The sequence below is a fragment of the Cherax quadricarinatus genome, chromosome 51, assembly GCF_038502225.1.
Source record: "Cherax quadricarinatus isolate ZL_2023a chromosome 51, ASM3850222v1, whole genome shotgun sequence".
Lineage (NCBI taxonomy): Eukaryota > Metazoa > Arthropoda > Malacostraca > Decapoda > Parastacidae > Cherax > Cherax quadricarinatus.
In genome coordinates, this window is record NC_091342.1 from 19431387 (window position 1) to 19451118 (window position 19732).

The 19732-nt window shown below is 38.6% G+C and overlaps 1 protein-coding gene across 2 annotated transcripts in view; it reads left to right on the forward strand.

Annotated features, from left to right (window-relative positions):
• The first annotated feature begins 7335 nt into the window (after positions 1–7335).
• The window catches only part of Taf11 (TATA-box binding protein associated factor 11), a 37536-nt gene continuing 25139 nt past the window's right edge, over positions 7336–19732 (forward strand). The window contains exons 1-5 of one of the 2 annotated variants that reach the window (XM_070095918.1): positions 7337–7473; positions 9066–9163; positions 10524–10737; positions 10922–10984; positions 11959–12124. In XM_070095918.1, the coding sequence (XP_069952019.1) occupies positions 10527–10737; positions 10922–10984; positions 11959–12124 (440 nt within the window). In that variant the 5' untranslated portion in view covers positions 7337–7473; positions 9066–9163; positions 10524–10526. Of the gene's footprint in view, positions 7474–9065; positions 9164–10523; positions 10738–10921; positions 10985–11958; positions 12125–19732 lie in introns of both variants that reach the window. The other variant, XM_070095917.1, reaches the window with a different exon arrangement.

Below are 19732 nucleotides of genomic sequence, written 5' to 3' on the forward strand. Positions count from 1 at the left end.
CCCATGTATCAGATATCTTCCCTATGAGGATAGACTGAGGGCCCTGAATCTGCACTCTCTCGAAAGACGTAGAATTAGGGGGGATATGATCGAGGTATATAAATGGAAAACAGGAATAAATAAAGGGGATGTAAATAGCGTGCTGAAAATTTCCACCCAAGACAGGACTTGCAGCAATGGTTTCAAGCTGGAAAAATTCAGATTCAGGAAGGATATAGGAAAGCACTGGTTTGGTAACAGAGTTGTGGATAAGTGGAACAAACTCCCGAGTACAGTTATAGAAGCTAAAACGTTGGGTAGTTTTAAAAATAGGTTAGATAGATACATGAGTGGGTGTGGGTGGGTGTGAGTTGGATCTGACTAGCTTGTGCTACTAGGTCTGATGCCTTGCTCCTCCCTTAAGTGGAAGTGACCTGACGAGGTGGGTCATTGGGCTAATCTGGGGCGGGGGACATGGACCTGCTTTTCATGAGTCAGTAGGCCTGTTGCAGTGTTCCTTCTTTCTTATGTTCTTAATTAAACTAAGGGTGCCCCGTGGCGTGGTGGCAAAAACTCTCGCTTCACACGGTGAGGGTCCGGGTTCGAGTCCCGGCGAAAGGGTGGAAACATCGGACCCATTTCCTTACACCAGTTGTCTATGTTCACCTATCAGTAAAATGGGTACCTGGGTGTTAGTCGACTGGTGTGGGTCGCATCCTGGGTCATAACTGACCTATTTTGCCCGAAATGCTCTGTATAACAAGGGGCTTTCTATATAGTAGTATGTGATGTGTACTTAGCTCAGTGAGGACGTTAGTGTACTCTCCTTGGGCTGTACCAAGATGCCCTCCATCAAGCAACTTTACCAGCAGCTTAAGGAAGAATTGGGAGTAGTGAAGATGGAGATACGGCGATTGACTGAGGAAAACAAGAGGATTCGTAGTAGTCCTCCTGTTTTGAGTCCTCAGGTCAAGAAGGGAACCTGGACAGTGGCTGGACAGCATGGAACGAAGTTGACGATCAAGAAGACGAATGGAAAGGTAGAAACGATGAAGAAGAAAGAGACTGCTGTGGAAACTGTTGTGGAAACATCTAATGCATTCTCCGTGCTACCCGACGAATGTGAGTCGACTACTGGAAACGTCACAACGAACGACACCAAGGAAGGTAAGAATATTGTTGTTGTTGGGGATAGCCAGGTTAGGTACATGGATAGGGTGTTCTGCTTGAAGGACAGGAGTAGGAGACAGGGTTTGCTTTCCTGGGGCTGGGATGGAAGATATTGTTAGCCGGCTTGACAACATCATGAACGGTAATGGGATCAATCCTATTATCTGCCTCAGTGCTGGAGGCAATGATGTAGGCAAGCGCAGAAGTGAGGATTTAGTTAGAAGGTTCAGGACAGCAATAGACATAATTAGGAAGAAGAGGGGGTGCCCTGTTATATGTGGCATTTTGCCAAGAAGGGGTGTTGGAAATGAATGGTTGTCCAGAGCAATTGGTATTAATTGTTGGCTGGATAAACACTGTAAGGATAAAGAAGTATCATTTATTGACAACTGGGACAACTTCTATGGCCGAAATGACATGTATGCCAGGGATGGGGTTCACTTATCCAGGGCAGGTGTGGGTTTTCTTGTTAGCTCAGTTGAGGGGGTTGTTAGGACTTTAAACTAGGATTAGTTAGAGGTATGGGTTTAGAAATGATAAATAATGAGTATGGATATATTGACTTATGCTCTGATATTAAGAATCTTAATAGTAACTGTCATGGAGTAACTCTGGGTAATGATAATTTCAGAAATTGTGTAAAAACAAAGGTTAATAGGAAAAATGTGCAGAAGAAAAAACATATGATAGTATTTTATGCTAACAGTCGAAGTGCAAGAAATGAGATTAATGAACTACGTTTGGTAGCATGTGCTGGGAACTTTGATGTCATTGCATTAACTGAAACGTGGTATGATTTAAAGAGTCGGGATATGATTGCTGAGTGTAATATTCAAGGGTTTAAGTTGTTCCATGTGGATAGATGTAATGGGAAGGGGGTAGGATTTGCATTATATGTTCGAGAAAATATTACTTGTTGCATAAAAACAGATATAAAAATAGATGGAACAGTAACAGAATCTGTTTGGGTAGAGTTTGTAGAAGGTCAAGAAAAACTAATTCTAGGTATAATATACCGACCTCCAGGCTTGGATCACGATAGAGGGAGACTTCAGTAGGGGATTTTAACTTTAGTCAATTGATTCGACTTCTTTGACCGGTAATCTGGAGTTCAGTGACTTTATGGAAACAGTTCAAGACTGTTTTCTAAAGCAGTGTGTAACAGAGCCTACCAGGGGTAATAATTTGCTCGGTCTAGTCTTGTCAAATAAGGACACTCGTAAATAATCTGGAAATCACTGAAGAGCTTGGCGCAAGTGATCACAAATCCATCACTTTTAGCATTAACTGGGAATGCAAGAATAACGATAATACGGTAAAAATCCCTGATTTTCGTTCTGACGATTACAATGGACTTAGGGAACACCTGTCTAATCTCGATTGGGGTTATCTAGCTAATGATTTTATTGACGATGATCATACTTATGATTACGGAGGGATCTCCATTTATGATTTTTTCTTAATAATGTACACCATGCTCAGAGTATATACATTCTCCAGAGAGAAATTAGGTCTAATAATAACGATCCCAAATGGGTTAACAGGAGACTGAAGCATCTATTAGGGGAGAAAAGGGGAATTTATAGGCGCATCAAAAGAGGAGAGGTTAACCTTACTGACCAATATGTTCAGCTTAAAAGAGAAGTGAAAAAGGGGATTAGAAAGGCTAAACGTGACTATGAAATTAGAGTTGCTAATGAATCAAAGACCAATCCTAAGGGGTTCTTTCAAGTGTATAGGACGAAGGTGAAGGAAAAAGTAGGACTTCTGAAAATTGGGAATGGACAGCTGACGGATAACGAACTGGAAATGTGTTCCATATTTAATGACTATTTTTTGTCAGTTTTTACACAGGAAGGCATAAATGAGATTCCATAAATTAACAATTATTCAGTTCCTGACGAATTCAAATTAACTAATATTACTGTCACGAGGGACATGGTTATCAAACAGATAGACAAACTGAAGCAAAGTAAGTCCCCGGGGCCCGACGAGTTGTTTTCCAGGGTACTTAAGAAATGCAAGATGGAACTTAGTCAGCCATTAACGAGTGTGTTTAATGCGTCCATCCTTACTGGTGTTGTGCCAGAGTTGTGGAGGCTGGCTAATGTGGTTCCTATATTCAAATCAGGGGATAAGTCCACTCCTTCAAATTACCGTCCAATAAGCCTGACATCTATAGTGGGCAAGTTACTAGAATCAATTATAGCTGACATTATTAGAAGTCACCTTGAAAAACATAACTTGATAAATGAATCTCAGCATGGGTTCACGAGAGGTCGTTCCTGCCTGACAAATTTACTGACGTTCTTCAATAGAACATTTGAGGCAGTAGACAGTGATAAAGAATATGATATTGTTTATTTGGATTTTAGTAAAGCCTTCGATAGAGTACCTCACAAGAGACTCTTAAGAAAAGTGGCAGCTCATGGTATAGGAGGTAAAGTTCGAGCATGGATAGAGGCATGGCTTACCAATAGAAAGCAGAGAGTTTCGATTAATGGGGTCAAATATGAATGGGGATTAGTCACTAGTGGCGTTCCACAAGGATTAGTTTTAGGCCCTTTCTTGTTCATAATTTACATTAATGACCTTGCTGAAGGGATTACGAGTGACATGAGCAGATTTGCTGATGATACAAAGATAGACCGTATGATTCATTCTGAGGAGGATAGCAATGAACTCCAGGAGGATTTGGACAAATTAATGTCTTGGTCTGAAAAATGGCAGATGAAGTTCAATGTGGATAAGTGTAAGGTACTAGTCCTTGGTAATGAAAATAACCCTCGAAGCTATAAACTAGGTGAAGTAAAGCTTGATCATACAGAATGTGAAAAAGACTTGGGAGTCATGGTAAGCAGAAACCTGAAGCCAAGACAGCAGTGCCTAAGTGTGCGCAACAAGGCTAACGGAATACTTGGATTTATCTCAAGAAGTATAAGTAACCTAAGTCCAAAAGTTATTTTACAGCTCAATACATCACTAGTGAGGCCTCGTTTAGATTATGCTGCTCAGTTTTGGTCCCCTTACAACAGGGTGGATATAGACTCATTAGAAAACATACAGAGAAGAATGACTAAAATGATTTACTGTGTAAGGAATCTCCCGTATGAAGATAGACTTAAAGCCTTAAATCTCCACTCTCTAGAGAGACGTAGAATGAAGGGAAATATCATTGAAGTGTATAAGTGGATGACGGGCATAAACAAAGGAGATATTAATAAAGTACTGAGGGTGTCGAACCGGGTTTCGTCTTTTTGTGACCAGAGCTTTGGTAAGAAGGGTAAAGAAGAAGGATGGGTAAGGATAGAAATATTGGAAAAGGGTGGGAGGGGGAGTGAGGTAGGATATAAAAGGGTGGGAGAGGGGAGTGAGGTAGGATATAAAAGGGTGGGAGGGGGAGTGGGGTAGGATATAAAAGGATGGGAGGGGGAGTGAGGATATAAAAGGGTGGGAGGGGGAGTGAGGTAGGATATAAAAGGGTGGGAGGGGGAGTGAGGTAGGATATAAAAGGGTGGGAGGGGGAGTGAGGTAGGATATAAAAGGTAAGTGGCACAACCACTTTGGTGCAATTTAAAAAGTGTATGTGTAGTAATAGAAAATTCTTGAAGGGGTATAATACTAAACCATCAGAGTCACATAGATATAACAGATATATAGGTACATGACTCTGAATTGGTAGTAGATATACAAGTTGCAATTGCTTTTTTTGGGATTGCATAACGAATATTTAAACGACAAGACAAGGTGATAATTGTCTGAACAATTCATTAAGAATTACTTGACACGTTAGCTTCTTTTAAGGTGGTGTCCTGCCATAGTAAATGTAGCGTATTTATAACAATAGATGTAGAAGTAGAAATGTTATACAAGATATCTCCATAATTAGGGGCGATAATTTTCTTAGTAGACATAGAAGGGTTCTGGTGTTACCCAATCAACTTCATCTGCAGGGAGGTTGCTCAAGATCATTGGTCGATGGTAATCGTCTTTGTGGATGAAGCGACGCAGCCTCTGTGGGAGAGTCATTCTTTGGGTCCTGTGAGGAGGAGTATTAATGATATAGTCAGTAGTATTTTCAACTTGGGGAGGATGTTCTCTATCTGGTGTGTAGAGTTCTTGCATTGCATAGAGTTGTCTCTTCTTCTGCGTATCAAGGCGTACATTAAGGCAGTAATATCCTGTTGTACGTGTAAATCTTCCATTTTGACTCTGTCTCTCCTCCTGGTACCCGTAATAAAGCGGAGAGCTCTATTCTGGACCCGTTGCAACTTTAGCATGTTGGTCTTTGTTGTTAACGACATTGGAACACATGGGTATTCGAGTATTGGTCTTATCATCATTTTATACAGATGTTTTTTGACATGTGAAGTGGCTTGATTAAATCTAAAGAGACTGTTAAGACCGGCTTTGTCTATGTTGATCTTTTTATTGACGTGAGATGTTGAGTGGAGCAGCCTGTCTATTTCATATCCCAAGATCTTGTTAGGACTTCTAATGGCTACAGGTGTACCTCTGATGGAGATACCCCCCTTATCTTCGATGGTTGATGCAAAACATCCTATCGTGTTAACCAGGACTTTGTCAGGGTTAGTCGTAATTCTCCATTTCTTTTCCCAATTAAATGTTCGACGAAGTTCAATATTCATTTTTTCTATGACTCTCTCATACCTGTATTTTCCTCTTACTGGAGTTGACGAGACGACATGGATAACATCATCTGCAAATTGCGTTATAATTGTATCATTAAACTTTGGTTGAGGAAGATCATTCACATAAATATTGAATAGAATTGGACTAAGACAAGAACCTTGTGGGACACCAGCTGTCGGTATAAAAGGCACTGTTGACTTACCATGAAAGGTAGGAATGATTTTTATATAAATCTGAGAAATGTCCAGTTATGGTCAGGTAGGTCAATAAGTTTGTATATAAGACCATCATGCCATAAGCTATCAAAAGCTTTATGAACATCTCTGGTGGCAATTAGGGCAAGATTGCCCTGATGTTTCAGACTCGCTACAGTATCAAAAATAATAATTATTGCATGATGGGTACCTCTATGTGTCCTAAAGCCAAACTGTTTTTCAGTAAAAAGGTGGTTAAACTCCATATAGTAGTTCAGTCTGTTGGAAATGATCTTCTCAAGAACCTTCCCAGTGACTTCAAGTTCCCTGGTTGATGCATGTCTTTATTGGGTTTAGCAAGAAAGATCATCCTAGCAGTCTTAAAAACCACTGGAAAATGTTCGGAGGCCAAGATGGCATTAAAGATATTAACCAAAGACTGTTTACAATTTCTGGGTAGGAACTTTATTTGTTTCATTGTTATTCCAGAGAGACCAGGGGCTCTATTTCGCATTCTTCCAATAACTTGACTCATCTCAAGTAGTGTGATAGGTCTAGTAAGCGGGTGTGCCTCTTCAAGAGTTGATGTATCGATGGAAGGTAGTGGTTGTAGATCAGCTAAGTTCTCATCTCTTCATTCATTGACCAACTAATAGTGATTATTATTAAATCGACGACTGTTATTGTGAGAGAGAATTTTCTCCCATACATGACCTATCAAATTAGCCTGGTCTTGTGGATCATCAAATTCAATCTCAACCTCTTCATCATCATCATCAGTGAAGGTATGAATTAGGTAGCTAGGAGCCTTGTGCTTTGCACCTAAAAGTTTCCGAATCTTACTCCAAAATTTTGCAGGGAGATTCGAACCGGGTAAGAACCAGAAATAATGGATTTAAGTTAGATCAATTTAGATTTATAAAGGACATAGGTAAGTAATGATTTTCTAACAGAGTTGTGGATGTGTGGAACAATCTTCCCATTAGAGTGATAGAGGCTAGGACCTTGGGTAGCTTTAAGAAGAGATTGGACAAATATATGAGTGGGAGGGGCTAGGTTTGATTGGTGTCATTAGGTACGGGAGTTAATTTTTGGGTTGCTTTGGGTAGAGGTCGTTTTGATAAAGACCTGCCTTGTATGGGCCAGTAGGCCTTCTGCAGTGTTGCTCCATTCTTATGTTCTTATGTCAGCTAGGCCTGTATATCTTGTAAATGTACCTGTAGTGAATAAAGACATTATATTAACTCCGACTAGGATGAAGTTATTCCCCAGACACCGGGAGGCAGGACTCAGTACTGTGTGAGCTCTCGGTGGCCCTATAAACCACAACAAGAGGACTAGTGTTTCTACAAACGGCGAGCAGTTATTGGGACTTGTGTTGCCAGTGCCCTGATAAACCCAACAAAGAAGGGTTTATCCTTCTTTGACGGGCAGTTACCCAGATAAACTCAACAAAAAAAGAAAGAACGGGCAGTTAGTAAGTGTATTTAGGTGCAGGTACACGTACAGTTACACAAATTATCGTACATATGTGTAAATTACATAGGATAACCTAAAAGAGTCAAAATGACTTATATTCATATTCATATAGTTTATTTGAACATGATAAATAGTTGTACAATGAATTATAGTAGTTGGGTGAACATGTCAAAAGCCCCTTGTATGCAGAGCATTATGGGCAGGCTTAAAATTAACTTAAATTAACAAGCAATAAAAGGTTCAGTGTTGAAAATTACAGTAAACAATTTACAATATGAAGTACAGTTGAGTATTTGAAACAATGAAATTTGAGCATATCGATACTGAAGCATTACAGTTGTATAAATTTGTCGCATTACAATGTATAACAAAAGATGATCAGTTTGCTATATGTTGTCTTGAATTTTTAAGATTTAAGTAATTGGGAGAATTATTGGTAATGTTAAATATTGAGTGTTGGTTATTTAGTCCTGGGCGAGTAAGTGGTTTTTTAGAAGAGTCTTAAATTAATTTTCAGTAAGTTTATTTAGTCACAGGTACACATAAATACAATTATCATACATAATGCAATAGGAAACCCGAAAAAGTCAGACAAACTTACTTATTTCCATTGTGGTCCTTGTTAAATAAGTTAATTGGGGTACAATTACACACAAGTACAATTTAAACAGGTTTTGTGTGGTAACGTGTTCATAAATTACCTAGTATAACCCACAGAGTGAAAGTGACATGTCCATTAGGGTCATTGCTATTAGATACAGTAAATCCCTATGGGTTTAGCACTCCCCTGTGATTATAATAATAATATTAGATACAGTAGAAATCAGTCATGAATTATTACAGTGCAAATAAAATAAACTAATAAATCAAGTGCATAAAATCAGTTACAATAAGTAAATAGTAGTTTACATGAACATTAGATAAAGTCAGCTCAGTATACTATAACAGGTACTCGAATGTTAACTATACAATAAATAATTTTCCTCCCTTAAGATGTAAACAAACAGGTTGTGAGGTTTTTAAACCTCTAAGAAAACAACGTATCTTTTTAAGCACATATTTGACTTTAAATTTTGTCAAATACGTAATGCAAAACTAATATTCTGTGTTGAAGGCTGATCTTCAGCAAAACTTGGGACAATTTATTTTTTTATGTTATGAACAACACAAAATAAATTATTTCTTGTGCAAATTATTATTTGAACGTGGCACAGTCCACTTAATACTGGCCATCTTGAATCATAGTTTATTGCCAAAATATGCAGAGGAGCAACATTTAATTACCATCTTGCACACAAGGTTTAAACATATAGTTGATATCAGTTACCCTGTAATTTACTGGCTATTAATGGCAACAGTACTTTATATTCCAGAAGATACACTAGTTACAATCATAGGGTAATAGTGTATTTCTTAAAAGTATAAGCCTTTAGTTATGCATAGCACTTAGACTTAGCATTTTACACATAGCTGGTGATATAATAAGATTTTGTTCGGATTTTTAACCCCAGAGGGTTAACCACCCAAAATAACCCAAGAAAATCAGTGGGTCATCAAGACCTGTCTTTCTTATTTCCATTGTCCCCCAAGATGCAACTCACACCAGTCGACTAATACCCAGGTACCTACTTGCTTGGTAGGTATGCCCAACGTTTCCACCTGGCCGAAGATTAAACTACAGACACTCGGTGTGTGTTTAGTGCCTTTTCATGAGTAACATTTTTAAAAAACGTGCTATACCTTTAGGTTAAACACTTAAGTGTAACTAAAGCCTAACTCAGTGCATCTGATGGAAAAATCAGATTGTCTTTAAATAAATGTTGCCACTACCTTCTTTGTTTCTATGCTATGATGTCACAAGCAACTTCACTTCTGCTGTTCTCTAATTACAGCTGTAGCAAGAGTGTTGCTTGTTAATTCACTATCATTATACAGTATTACCATAATGTTAAGCAATATTGACAAGTAGGTGAGTAAGACACCACTGCAGTATTCCTCAATTCTTATGATCTTTCTTCCATGAGTGTCCTGCTTCCTGTGATGCCATCTTAAACTCTTGCACCTCACTTCTGGTTCTGGTATAAAAGGCTCCATTCTTATGCCTAAGCCTCACATTGATTGAGGAGCTGAACACTTTCTAGGGCTGAATAACAAAAAGGCAGCAAAATACCATGACTGGAACAATACACAAATAAATTAGACACATGTGCAACTCTTGGGTATCTTTATTGAGGAAACGTTTAGCCACACAGTGGCTTCATCAGTCCACACAAAGGAGAAACTTGAAGAACAGGAGGAGAATGAGGTAATCAGTCCCTGAACCTTGAGTCGATGTGATCAGTCCATCAAGATTGATGGACTGACCACATCGACTCAAGGTTGAGGGACACATGTGTCTAATTTATCAACATGTCGGTTCTCTGAACCATTCATCTACAATACGCAAATAACCCGCACATAGGAGAGGGGAGCTTAAGATGACATTTCAGTCCAACTTGGACCATTAGTCCAAGTCAGACCAAAACATCATTGTAAGCTCCCCTCTCCAGTGTGCAAGGCTGAATGATTGACCACCTCAAAATTACTACTGTACTTCAAGACTGAGGGATTGATCACCTCATTTACCTTGCCATTGCTTTTGTTGTCTCCAGTATTTAAGTCACCTTCATATTCAACTGAAGAAGCCTGCTGAGCAGGTTGATAGGTTTTGACAATAAAAATGCCCAATTCTTGTACACATCTTTCTCATCTATCTATTAATTCACTGTACCAGTTCAGTAGTCACACACTAAAAATATAAACATAGCTATAGAAATGATAGCCAGTGCAAAAGTAAAGATACAGTATTTTTTAAATACATTTTTATCATTGCTTGTTTTCAGTTCATTTTTTTTTTTTTTGATCTCCAGTACTATCATTTATCACCTAGTTAATAAGCACAAGAATTACAATAAATAGTAAAGATTTTAGTAATAATAGGTGCTCTATTATATTTGGTAAAAAATAAATATGATAATTTTTCTCTTTCAAACAAATTTTCCAACCCAGTAAATGATGGATGCTACAGACACAGAAGAATTTTCTGATGCTGACAGTGCAGGGGGAGGAGATGTCCGAAATCGTTCCCTAAGTATGTCAGAGAGTCACTGTTCAGATTTTTCTGATGCAGATAATACAGACTCCCGAGATGTAAGTGACTCACAGTCTACTCCTCTTGGCAGTGATCCTCTTGCCCAACTTTTGGCAACTCCAGAACATGCAGGTATTATATAAATACAGTATGATAGTAAAGTATATTAATAAGGTAGTAATACTTTACATTGTAATAAAACAGGAGCTTTCAAAGAATTCAACAATAATTTTATGACTAATTAATTATACATTAATACACGTGGCTTTTCATTATACTGCATTGTATTGTGTGTTTGATTTCTATCTTAATTTAGGCAGAGATAGTACAACACCTGGAAGAGATACTTGTACACCAGGTCAAGATAGCACCCCTCCAGGTAAGTGTCACATAGTGGTACTGGAAGTTTATTTGTAAAGTATCATCAAATGCTTGTTTGTAACCTCCCTGATTATTATTTATTAATGAATGTACCATAATGCCATAAAATACTCAAGAGCACAGGGGTGGCACAAAATGAACTGAACATCGGTAGGTTATTTGCATGTATCCCTTCCTTAGCAACATTAAGGAAAAGCAAATAGATTTCAAATTATGCAAAATGTTAATGGCAACAAAAATCCATTCAGTATCTTGGGAATTTTTGTGATATGGCTGCACATACTACGTACTAGTCTAGTCACTGTCATGACCACATCCTACCAAAGTACACTGTGTCTTCATCATGGTTGCCTGGTGGTGATGTGACTTCCTTCATACCCTTCTCTGTAAAAAATAACTAAGCTTTCTTAATATATAGACCATTTGCACATTTTACTTTGCATTCGATATCTAAAAGACTGATGAGTGCAAATGCTAACTAGCCCTGACCTAAAGCTTTTTTTAGAGCTGTAATAGAGCACAGGCACAATATGCAAATAAGAGAGAAATACATTACTGTGTTACACTAGGAATACATACTGGAGGTTTAGTTCTCCATCGTAGGAACCTTTTTTTTACCATGATACAATACTTATTATTAGTTTTTGTGCAAGCTGTTGCAAGTGAATTACCTTAGTGAACTGCAAATGGTAATAGCAGTGAATTCACTAATTGCTTACCTAGACAGCAAGTAAAAGGAAAACAGTATTAGCCAATAAATCTGGTACATTTAGTATTAACTTAATAACTACAATTTGTGATGTAATTCCAAGTTTGTTGCAAATTTTTGACTATAATAACATGTTGAACTGTTATTTTTGCTAGTGATTGGAGGTTATACTAGTACTGATTCACCATGGCTTCCTATGTAACAATAATAGGGCTAATTATTATACCCTACTTTATGTTGATGTTATGACTAATTTTTTTAAGGCAAAGATTGGACACCAGGGAGGGAAACAGATGTTGATGTTGAGGAGAGTGGAGATATTTTGCTTCCAAAACCAGCCACACCACAACCTGGTTACAATAAAACTGACCGCAAGAAAGAAGGCAAAAGCAAACGGGAGCAAGAAGAAGAGGAAAGAGAACGAATGCAGTCAGTAACAAATTATAAGTTCTCTGTTAACTATATTTCACTTCTGTTTTGAAAGGTTGAGAGAATGTCTTTATGTCTTTAAAGTGGTCCTGACAATAATGGTTGTAAAATTGTGAAAATATGTATAATAGTTTATTTAGCTATACATGTACGTATTACTGGTTGACCATGTTTACTATATTTCTGAGTGATTTTTTAAGATAATTATACTTTAATATCTTTAATTTCAAAAAATATCATAAATTATATAAGACCTTAATATGTGATATGCCCTGTTCATGTTTGTGATACGTACATCCATTCCTTGGTTTGGATTTATAGTGTTTATGCACATCATACTACATATATATAATTTTTTTTTTTTGACGAGTCGGCCGTCTCCCACCGAAGCAGTGACCTAAAAAGAAAGAAAATTTCCAAAAAGAAAATACTTTCATCATCATTCAACACTTTCACCTTACTCACACATAATCACTGTTTTTGCAGAGGTGCTCAGAATACAACAGTTTAGAAGCATATACGTATAAAGATACACAACATATCCCTCCAAACTGCCAATATCCCAAACACCTCCTTTAAAGTGCAGGCAATGTACTTCCCATTTCCAGTACTCAAGTCCAGCTATATAAAAATAACCAGTTTCCCTGAATTCCTTCACTAAATATTACCCTGCTCGCACTCCAACAGCTCGTCAGGTCCCAAATATTATTCGTTTCCATTCACTCCTATCTAACAACCTCACGCATGCTTGCTGGAAGTCCAAGCCCCTCGCCCACAAAACCTCCTTTACCCTCTCCCTCCAACCTTTTCGAGGACGACCCCTACCCCGCCATCCTTCCCCTACAGATTTATATGCTCTCCATGTCATTCTACTTCAATTCATTCTCTCTAAATTACCAAAGCACCTCAACAACCCCTCTTCAGCCCTCTAATACTTTTATTAACTCCACACCTCCTAATTTCCACACTCCAAATTCTCTGCATAATATTTACACCACACATTTCCCTTAGACAGGACATCTCCACTGCCTCCAACCGCCTCCTCGCTGCAGCATTTACAACCCAAGCTTCACACCTATATAAGAGTGTTGGTACCACTATACTTTCATACATTCCCTTCTTTTCCTCCATAGATAATGTTTTTTTGTCTCCACATATACCTCAATGCACCTCTCACCTTTTTTCCTTCATCAATTCTATGATTAACCTCATCCTTCATACATCCATCCGCTGACACATCAACTCCCAAATATCTGAAAACATTCACTTCTACCATACTACCGGTCTCCAATTTGATATCCAATTTTTCTTTATCTAAATCATTTGATACCCTCATCACCTTACTCTTTTCTATGTTCACTTTCAACTTTCTACCTTTACACACACTCCCAAACTCATCCACTAACCTTTGCAATTTTTCTTTAGAATCTCCCATAAGCATAGTATCATCAGCAAAAATTAACTGTGTCAATTCCCATTTTTTATTTGATTCCCTATAATTTAATAAGAACATAACATAACATAAGAAAGAAGGAACACTGCAACAGGCCTACTGACCCATGTGAAGAAGGTCCATGCCACCCACGGCCTAGAATAATGACCCATAGTCAGGTCACTTCCACTTAAGAAAGGAGCACGGCACCAGACCTGGTAGCCCAAGCTAGTCAGATCCAACTCACACCCACCCACACCCACTCATGTATTTATCCAACCTATTTTTAAAACTACACAAGGTCTTAGCTTCTTTGACTGTACTCGGGAGTTTGTTCCACTCATACACAACTCCCACCCCTCTCCCCAACACCCTAGCATTTACTTCTTTTACAGCCCCATCAATAAATATATTAAACATCCATGGTGACATTACACATCCCTGTCTAAAACCTACTTTTACCGGGAAGTAATCTCCCTCTCTTCTACACACCCTAACCTGAGGCTCACTATCCTCATAAAAATTCTTTACAGCATTTAGTAACTTACCACCTATTCCATATACTTGCAACATCTGCCATATTGCTCCCCTATCCACTCTATCATATGCCTTTTCTAAATCCATAAATGCAATGAAAACTTCCCTACCTTTATCGAAATACTGTTCACATATATGCTTCAGTATAAACACTTGATCTACACATTCCCTACCCACTCTAAAACCCTCTTGCTTATCTGAAATGCTACATTCTGTCTTACCTTTTATTCTTTCAGTAATAACCCTACCGTACACTATTCCTGGTATACACAGTAAACTAATTCCTCTATAATTTTTACAATCTCTTTTGCCCCCCTTCCCTTTATATAAAGGAACTATACATGCTCTCTGCCAATCACTAGGTACCTTCCCCTCTTTCATACATTTATTAAACAAAAATACCAACCACTCTAACACTATATCCCCCCCTGCTTTTAACATTTCTGTCATGTTCTCGTCAGTTCCAGCTGCTTTACCCCCTTTCATTCTTCATAATGCCTCATGCACCTCCCCCACACTCACATCCTGCTCTTCCTCACTCCTAAAAGATACCTTCCTGGCCAATGCATGAAATTACCACCTCCCTTTCTTCATCGACATTTAAATGTTCCTCAAAATATTCCCGCCATCTACCCAATCTAGTAACAACCCTACTCTGTTTTTAACTGACAAATTCATTTGTTCCCTAGGCTTTCTTAACTTGTTTAACTCCAAAAAATTTTCTTACTTTCATTAAAATTTCCTGACAGTGCCTCTCCCAATCTATCATCTGCTCTCCTTTTGCACTCTCTCACCACTCTCTTCACCTTTCTTTTACTCTCCATATACTCTGCTCTTCTTATAACACTTCTGCTTTGTAAAAACCTCTCATAAGCTATCTTTTTGTCTTTTATCACACCCTTTACCTCATCATTCCACCAGTCACTCCTCTTTTCTCCTGCACCCACCCTCCTATAACCACAAACTTCTGCCCCACATTCTAATACTGCATTTCTAAAACTATTCAAACCCTCTTCAACCCCCCCACAACTCATACTTGCACTAGCCTGCCTTTCTGCCGATAGTTGCTTATATCTCACCTGAACTTCCTCCTCCCTTTGTTTATATACTTGCACATCTCTCTTATGTGTTGTTGACATTTTCCTTTGTCCCATCTACCTCTTACTCTAACTGTAGCTACAACTAAATAATGATCCGATATATCAGTTGCCCCTCTATAAACATGTACATCCTGGAGCCTAACCATCAACCTTTTATCCACCAATACATAATCTAACAAACTACTTTCATTATGTGTTACATCATACCTTGTATATTTATTTATCCTCTTTTTCATAAAATATGTATTACTTATTACCAAACCTCTTTCTACACATAGCTCAATTAAAGACTCCCCATTTTCATTTACCCCTGGCACCCAAAATTAACCTACTACTCCCTCCACAACATTTTTACCCACTTTAGCATTGAAATCCCCAACCACAAGTACTCTCACACTTGGTTCAAAACTCGCCACGCATTCACTCAGCATTTCCCAAAATCTCTCTCTCTCTCTCTCTCTCTCTCTTCTATGCTTCTCTCTTCTCCAGGTGCATATACACTTACTATAACCTACTTTTCACATCCAACCTTTATTTTACTCCACATAATCCTTGAATTACTTTTCCTGCCATAGCTTATCCTTCAACATTGTTGCTACTCCTTCTTTAGCTCTTGCTCTATTTAAAACCCCTGACCTAATCCCATTTATTTCTCTCCACTGAAACTCTCCCACCCCCTTCAGCTTTGTTTCACTTAAAGCCAGAACATCCAGCTTCTTCTCATTCATAACATCCACAATCATCTCTTTCTTATCATTCGCACAACATCCACGCACATTCAGACTTCCCACTTTGACAATTTTCTTCTTATTCTTTTTAGTAATCATTGGAAACATAAACACATATGCAGTATAATGTGATCCTTTATTGACAATGTTTCACCCACACAGTGGGCTTTTTCAAGTCACACACAGATCTGTGTGTGACTTGAAAAAGCCCACTGTGTGGGTGAAACGTTGTCAATAAAGGATCACATTATACTGCATATGTGTTTATGTTTCCACTGTGTCGGTATTTGATACCATTTATTTCCTTAGTAATCATTACAGGAAAACGGGGTTACTAGCCCATTGTTAGCAGCATATTAATTAATTACAGCACTTTCGTGTTTAAAAAATATTTTCGGGTGTCTGAAATCAGACTAAATGGATATAGATAGATATATATATATATATCCATATATATATACATGTATATATATGTACTCAAGTTAGAGTACATAGGAAAGAGGGAAATTATTTCCCAGTAAAAGTAGGCCTTAGACAAGGATGTGTGATGTCACCGTGGTTGTTTAATATATTTATAGATGGGGTTATAAGAGAAGTAAATGCGAGGGTCTTGACAAGAGGCGTGGAGTTAAAAGATAAAGAATCACACATAAAGTGGGAGTTGTCACAGTTGCTCTTTGCTGATGACACTGTGCTCTTGGGAGATTCTGAAGAGAAGTTGCAGAGATTGGTGGATGAATTTGGTAGGGTGTGCAAAAGAAGAAAATTAAAAGTGAATACAGGAAAGAGTAAGGTTATGAGGATAACAAAAATATTAGGTGATGAAAGATTGGATATCAGATTGGAGGGAGAGAGTATGGAGGAGGTGAATGTATTCAGATATTTGGGAGTGGACGTGTCAGCGGATGGGTCTATGAAGGATGAGGTGAATCATAGAATTGATGAGGGGAAAAGGGTGAGTGGTGCACTTAGGAGTCTGTGGAGACAAAGAACTTTGTCCTTGGAGGCAAAGAGGGGAATGTATGAGAGTATAGTTTTACCAACACACTTATATGGGTGTGAAGCATGGGTGATGAATGTTGCAGCGAGGAGAAGACTGGAGGCAGTGGAGATGTCATGTCTGAGGGCAATGTGTGGTGTGAATATAATGCAGAGAATTCGTAGTTTGGAAGTTAGAAGGAGGTGCGGGATTACCAAAACTGTTGTCCAGAGGGCTGAGGAAGGGTTGTTGAGGTGGTTCGGACATGTAGAGAGAATGGAGCGAAACAGAATGACTTCAAGAGTGTATCAGTCTGTAGTGGAAGGAAGGCGGGCTAGGGGTCGGCCTAGGAAAGGTTGGAGGGACGGGGTAAAGGAGGTTTTGTGTGCGAGGGGCTTGGACTTCCAGCAGGCGTGCGTGAGCGTGTTTGATAGGAGTGAATGGAGACGAATGGTTTTTAATACTTGACGTGCTGTTGGAGTGTGAGCAAAGTAACATTTATGAAGGGGTTCAGGGAAACCGGCAGGCCGGACTTGAGTCCTGGAGATGGGAAGTACAGTGCCTGCACTCTGAAGGAGGGGTGTTAATGTTGCAGTTTAAAAACTGTAGTGTAAAGCACCCTTCTGGCAAGACAGTGATGGAGTGAATGATGGTGAAAGTTTTTCTTTTTCGGGCCACCCTGCCTTGGTGGGAATCGGCCAGTGTGATAAAAATATATATATATATATATATATATATATATATATAATATATATATATATATATATATATATATATATATATATATATATATATTATATATATATATATATATATATATATATAAGAAGAAAATTAAAGGTGAATACAGGAAAGAGTAAGGTTATGAGGATAACAAAAAGATTAGGTGATGAAAGATTGAATATCAGATTGGAGGGAGAGAGTATGGAGGAGGTGAACGTATTCAGATATTTGGGAGTGGACGTGTCAGCGGATGGGTCTATGAAAGATGAGGTGAATCATAGAATTGATGAGGGAAAAAGAGTGAGTGGTGCACTTAGGAGTCTGTGGAGACAAAGAACTTTGTCCTTGGAGGCAAAGAGGGGAATGTATGAGAGTATAGTTTTACCAACGCTCTTATATGGGTGTGAAGCGTGGGTGATGAATGTTGCAGCGAGGAGAAGGCTGGAGGCAGTGGAGATGTCATGTCTGAGGGCAATGTGTGGTGTGAATATAATGCAGAGAATTCGTAGTTTGGAAGTTAGGAGGAGGTGCGGGATTACCAAAACTGTTGTCCAGAGGGCTGAGGAAGGGTTGTTGAGGTGGTTCGGACATGTAGAGAGAATGGAGCGAAACAGAATGACTTCAAGAGTGTATCAGTCTGTAGTGGAAGGAAGGCGGGGTAGGGGTCGGCCTAGGAAGGGTTGGAGGGAGGGGGTAAAGGAGGTTTTGTGTGCGAGGGGCTTGGACTTCCAGCAGGCATGCGTGAGCGTGTTTGATAGGAGTGAATGGAGACAAATGGTTTTTTAATACTTGACGTGCTGTTGGAGTGTGAGCAAAGTAACATTTATGAAGGGATTCAGGGAAACCGGCAGGCCGGACTTGAGTTCTGGAGATGGGAAGTACAGTGCCTGCACTCTGAAGGAGGGGTGTTAATGTTGCAGTTTAAAAACTGTAGTGTAAAGCACCCTTCTGGCAAGACAGTGATGGAGTGAATGATGGTGAAAGTTTTTCTTTTTCGGGCCACCCTGCCTTGGTGGGAATCGGCCGGTGTGATAATAAAAAAAATAAAAAAAAATAATAATTAATAATAATATATATTTATATATATATAAATATATATATATATATATATATATATATATATATATATATATATATATATATATATATATATCCATCCATTTAGTCTGATTTCAGACACCCGAAAATATTTTTTAAATACGAAAGTGCTGTAATTAATTAATATGCTGCTAACAATGGGCTAGTAACCCCTTTTTCCTGTAATGATTACTAAAAAGAATAAGAAGAAAATTGTCAAAGTGGGATGTCTGAATGTGCGTGGATGTTTTGCGAATGATAAGAAAGAGATGATTGTGGATGTTATGAATGAGAAAAAGCTGGATGTCCTGGCTTTAAGTGAAACAAAGCTGAAGGGGGTGGGAGAGTTTCAGTGGAGAGAAATAAATGGGATTAAGTCAGGGGGGCAGGAGGAAAGAGGAGTGATTGGTGGAATGATGAAGTAAAGGGTGTGATAAAAGAGAAAAAGGTAGCTTACGAGAGGTTTTTACAAAGCAGAAGTGTTATAAGAAGAGCAGAGTATATGGAGAGTAAAAGAAAGGTGAAGAGAGTGGTGAGAGAGTGCAATAGGAGAGCAGATGAAAGAGTGGGAGAGGCACTGTCAAGAAATTTTAATGAAAATAAGAAAAAATTTTGGAGTGAGTTAAACAAGTTAAGAAAGCCTAGGGAAAGTATGGATTTGTCCATTAAAAACAGAGTAGGGGAGTTAGTAGATGGGGAGAGGGAGGTATTAGGTAGATGGCGAGAATATTTTGAGGAACTTTTAAATGTTGAGGAAGAAAGGGAGGCGGTAATTTCATGCACTGGCCAGGGAGGTATACCATCTTTTAGGAGTGAAGAAGAGCAGAATGTAAGTGTGGTGGAGGTACATGAGGCATTACGTAGAATGAAAGGGGGTAAAGCAGCTGGAACTGATGGGATCATGACAGAAATGTTAAAAGCAGGGGGGGATATAGTGTTGGAGTGGTTGGTACTTTTGTTTAATAAATGTATGGAAGAGGGGAAGGTACCTAAGGATTGGCGGAGAGCATGTATAGTCCCTTTATATAAAGG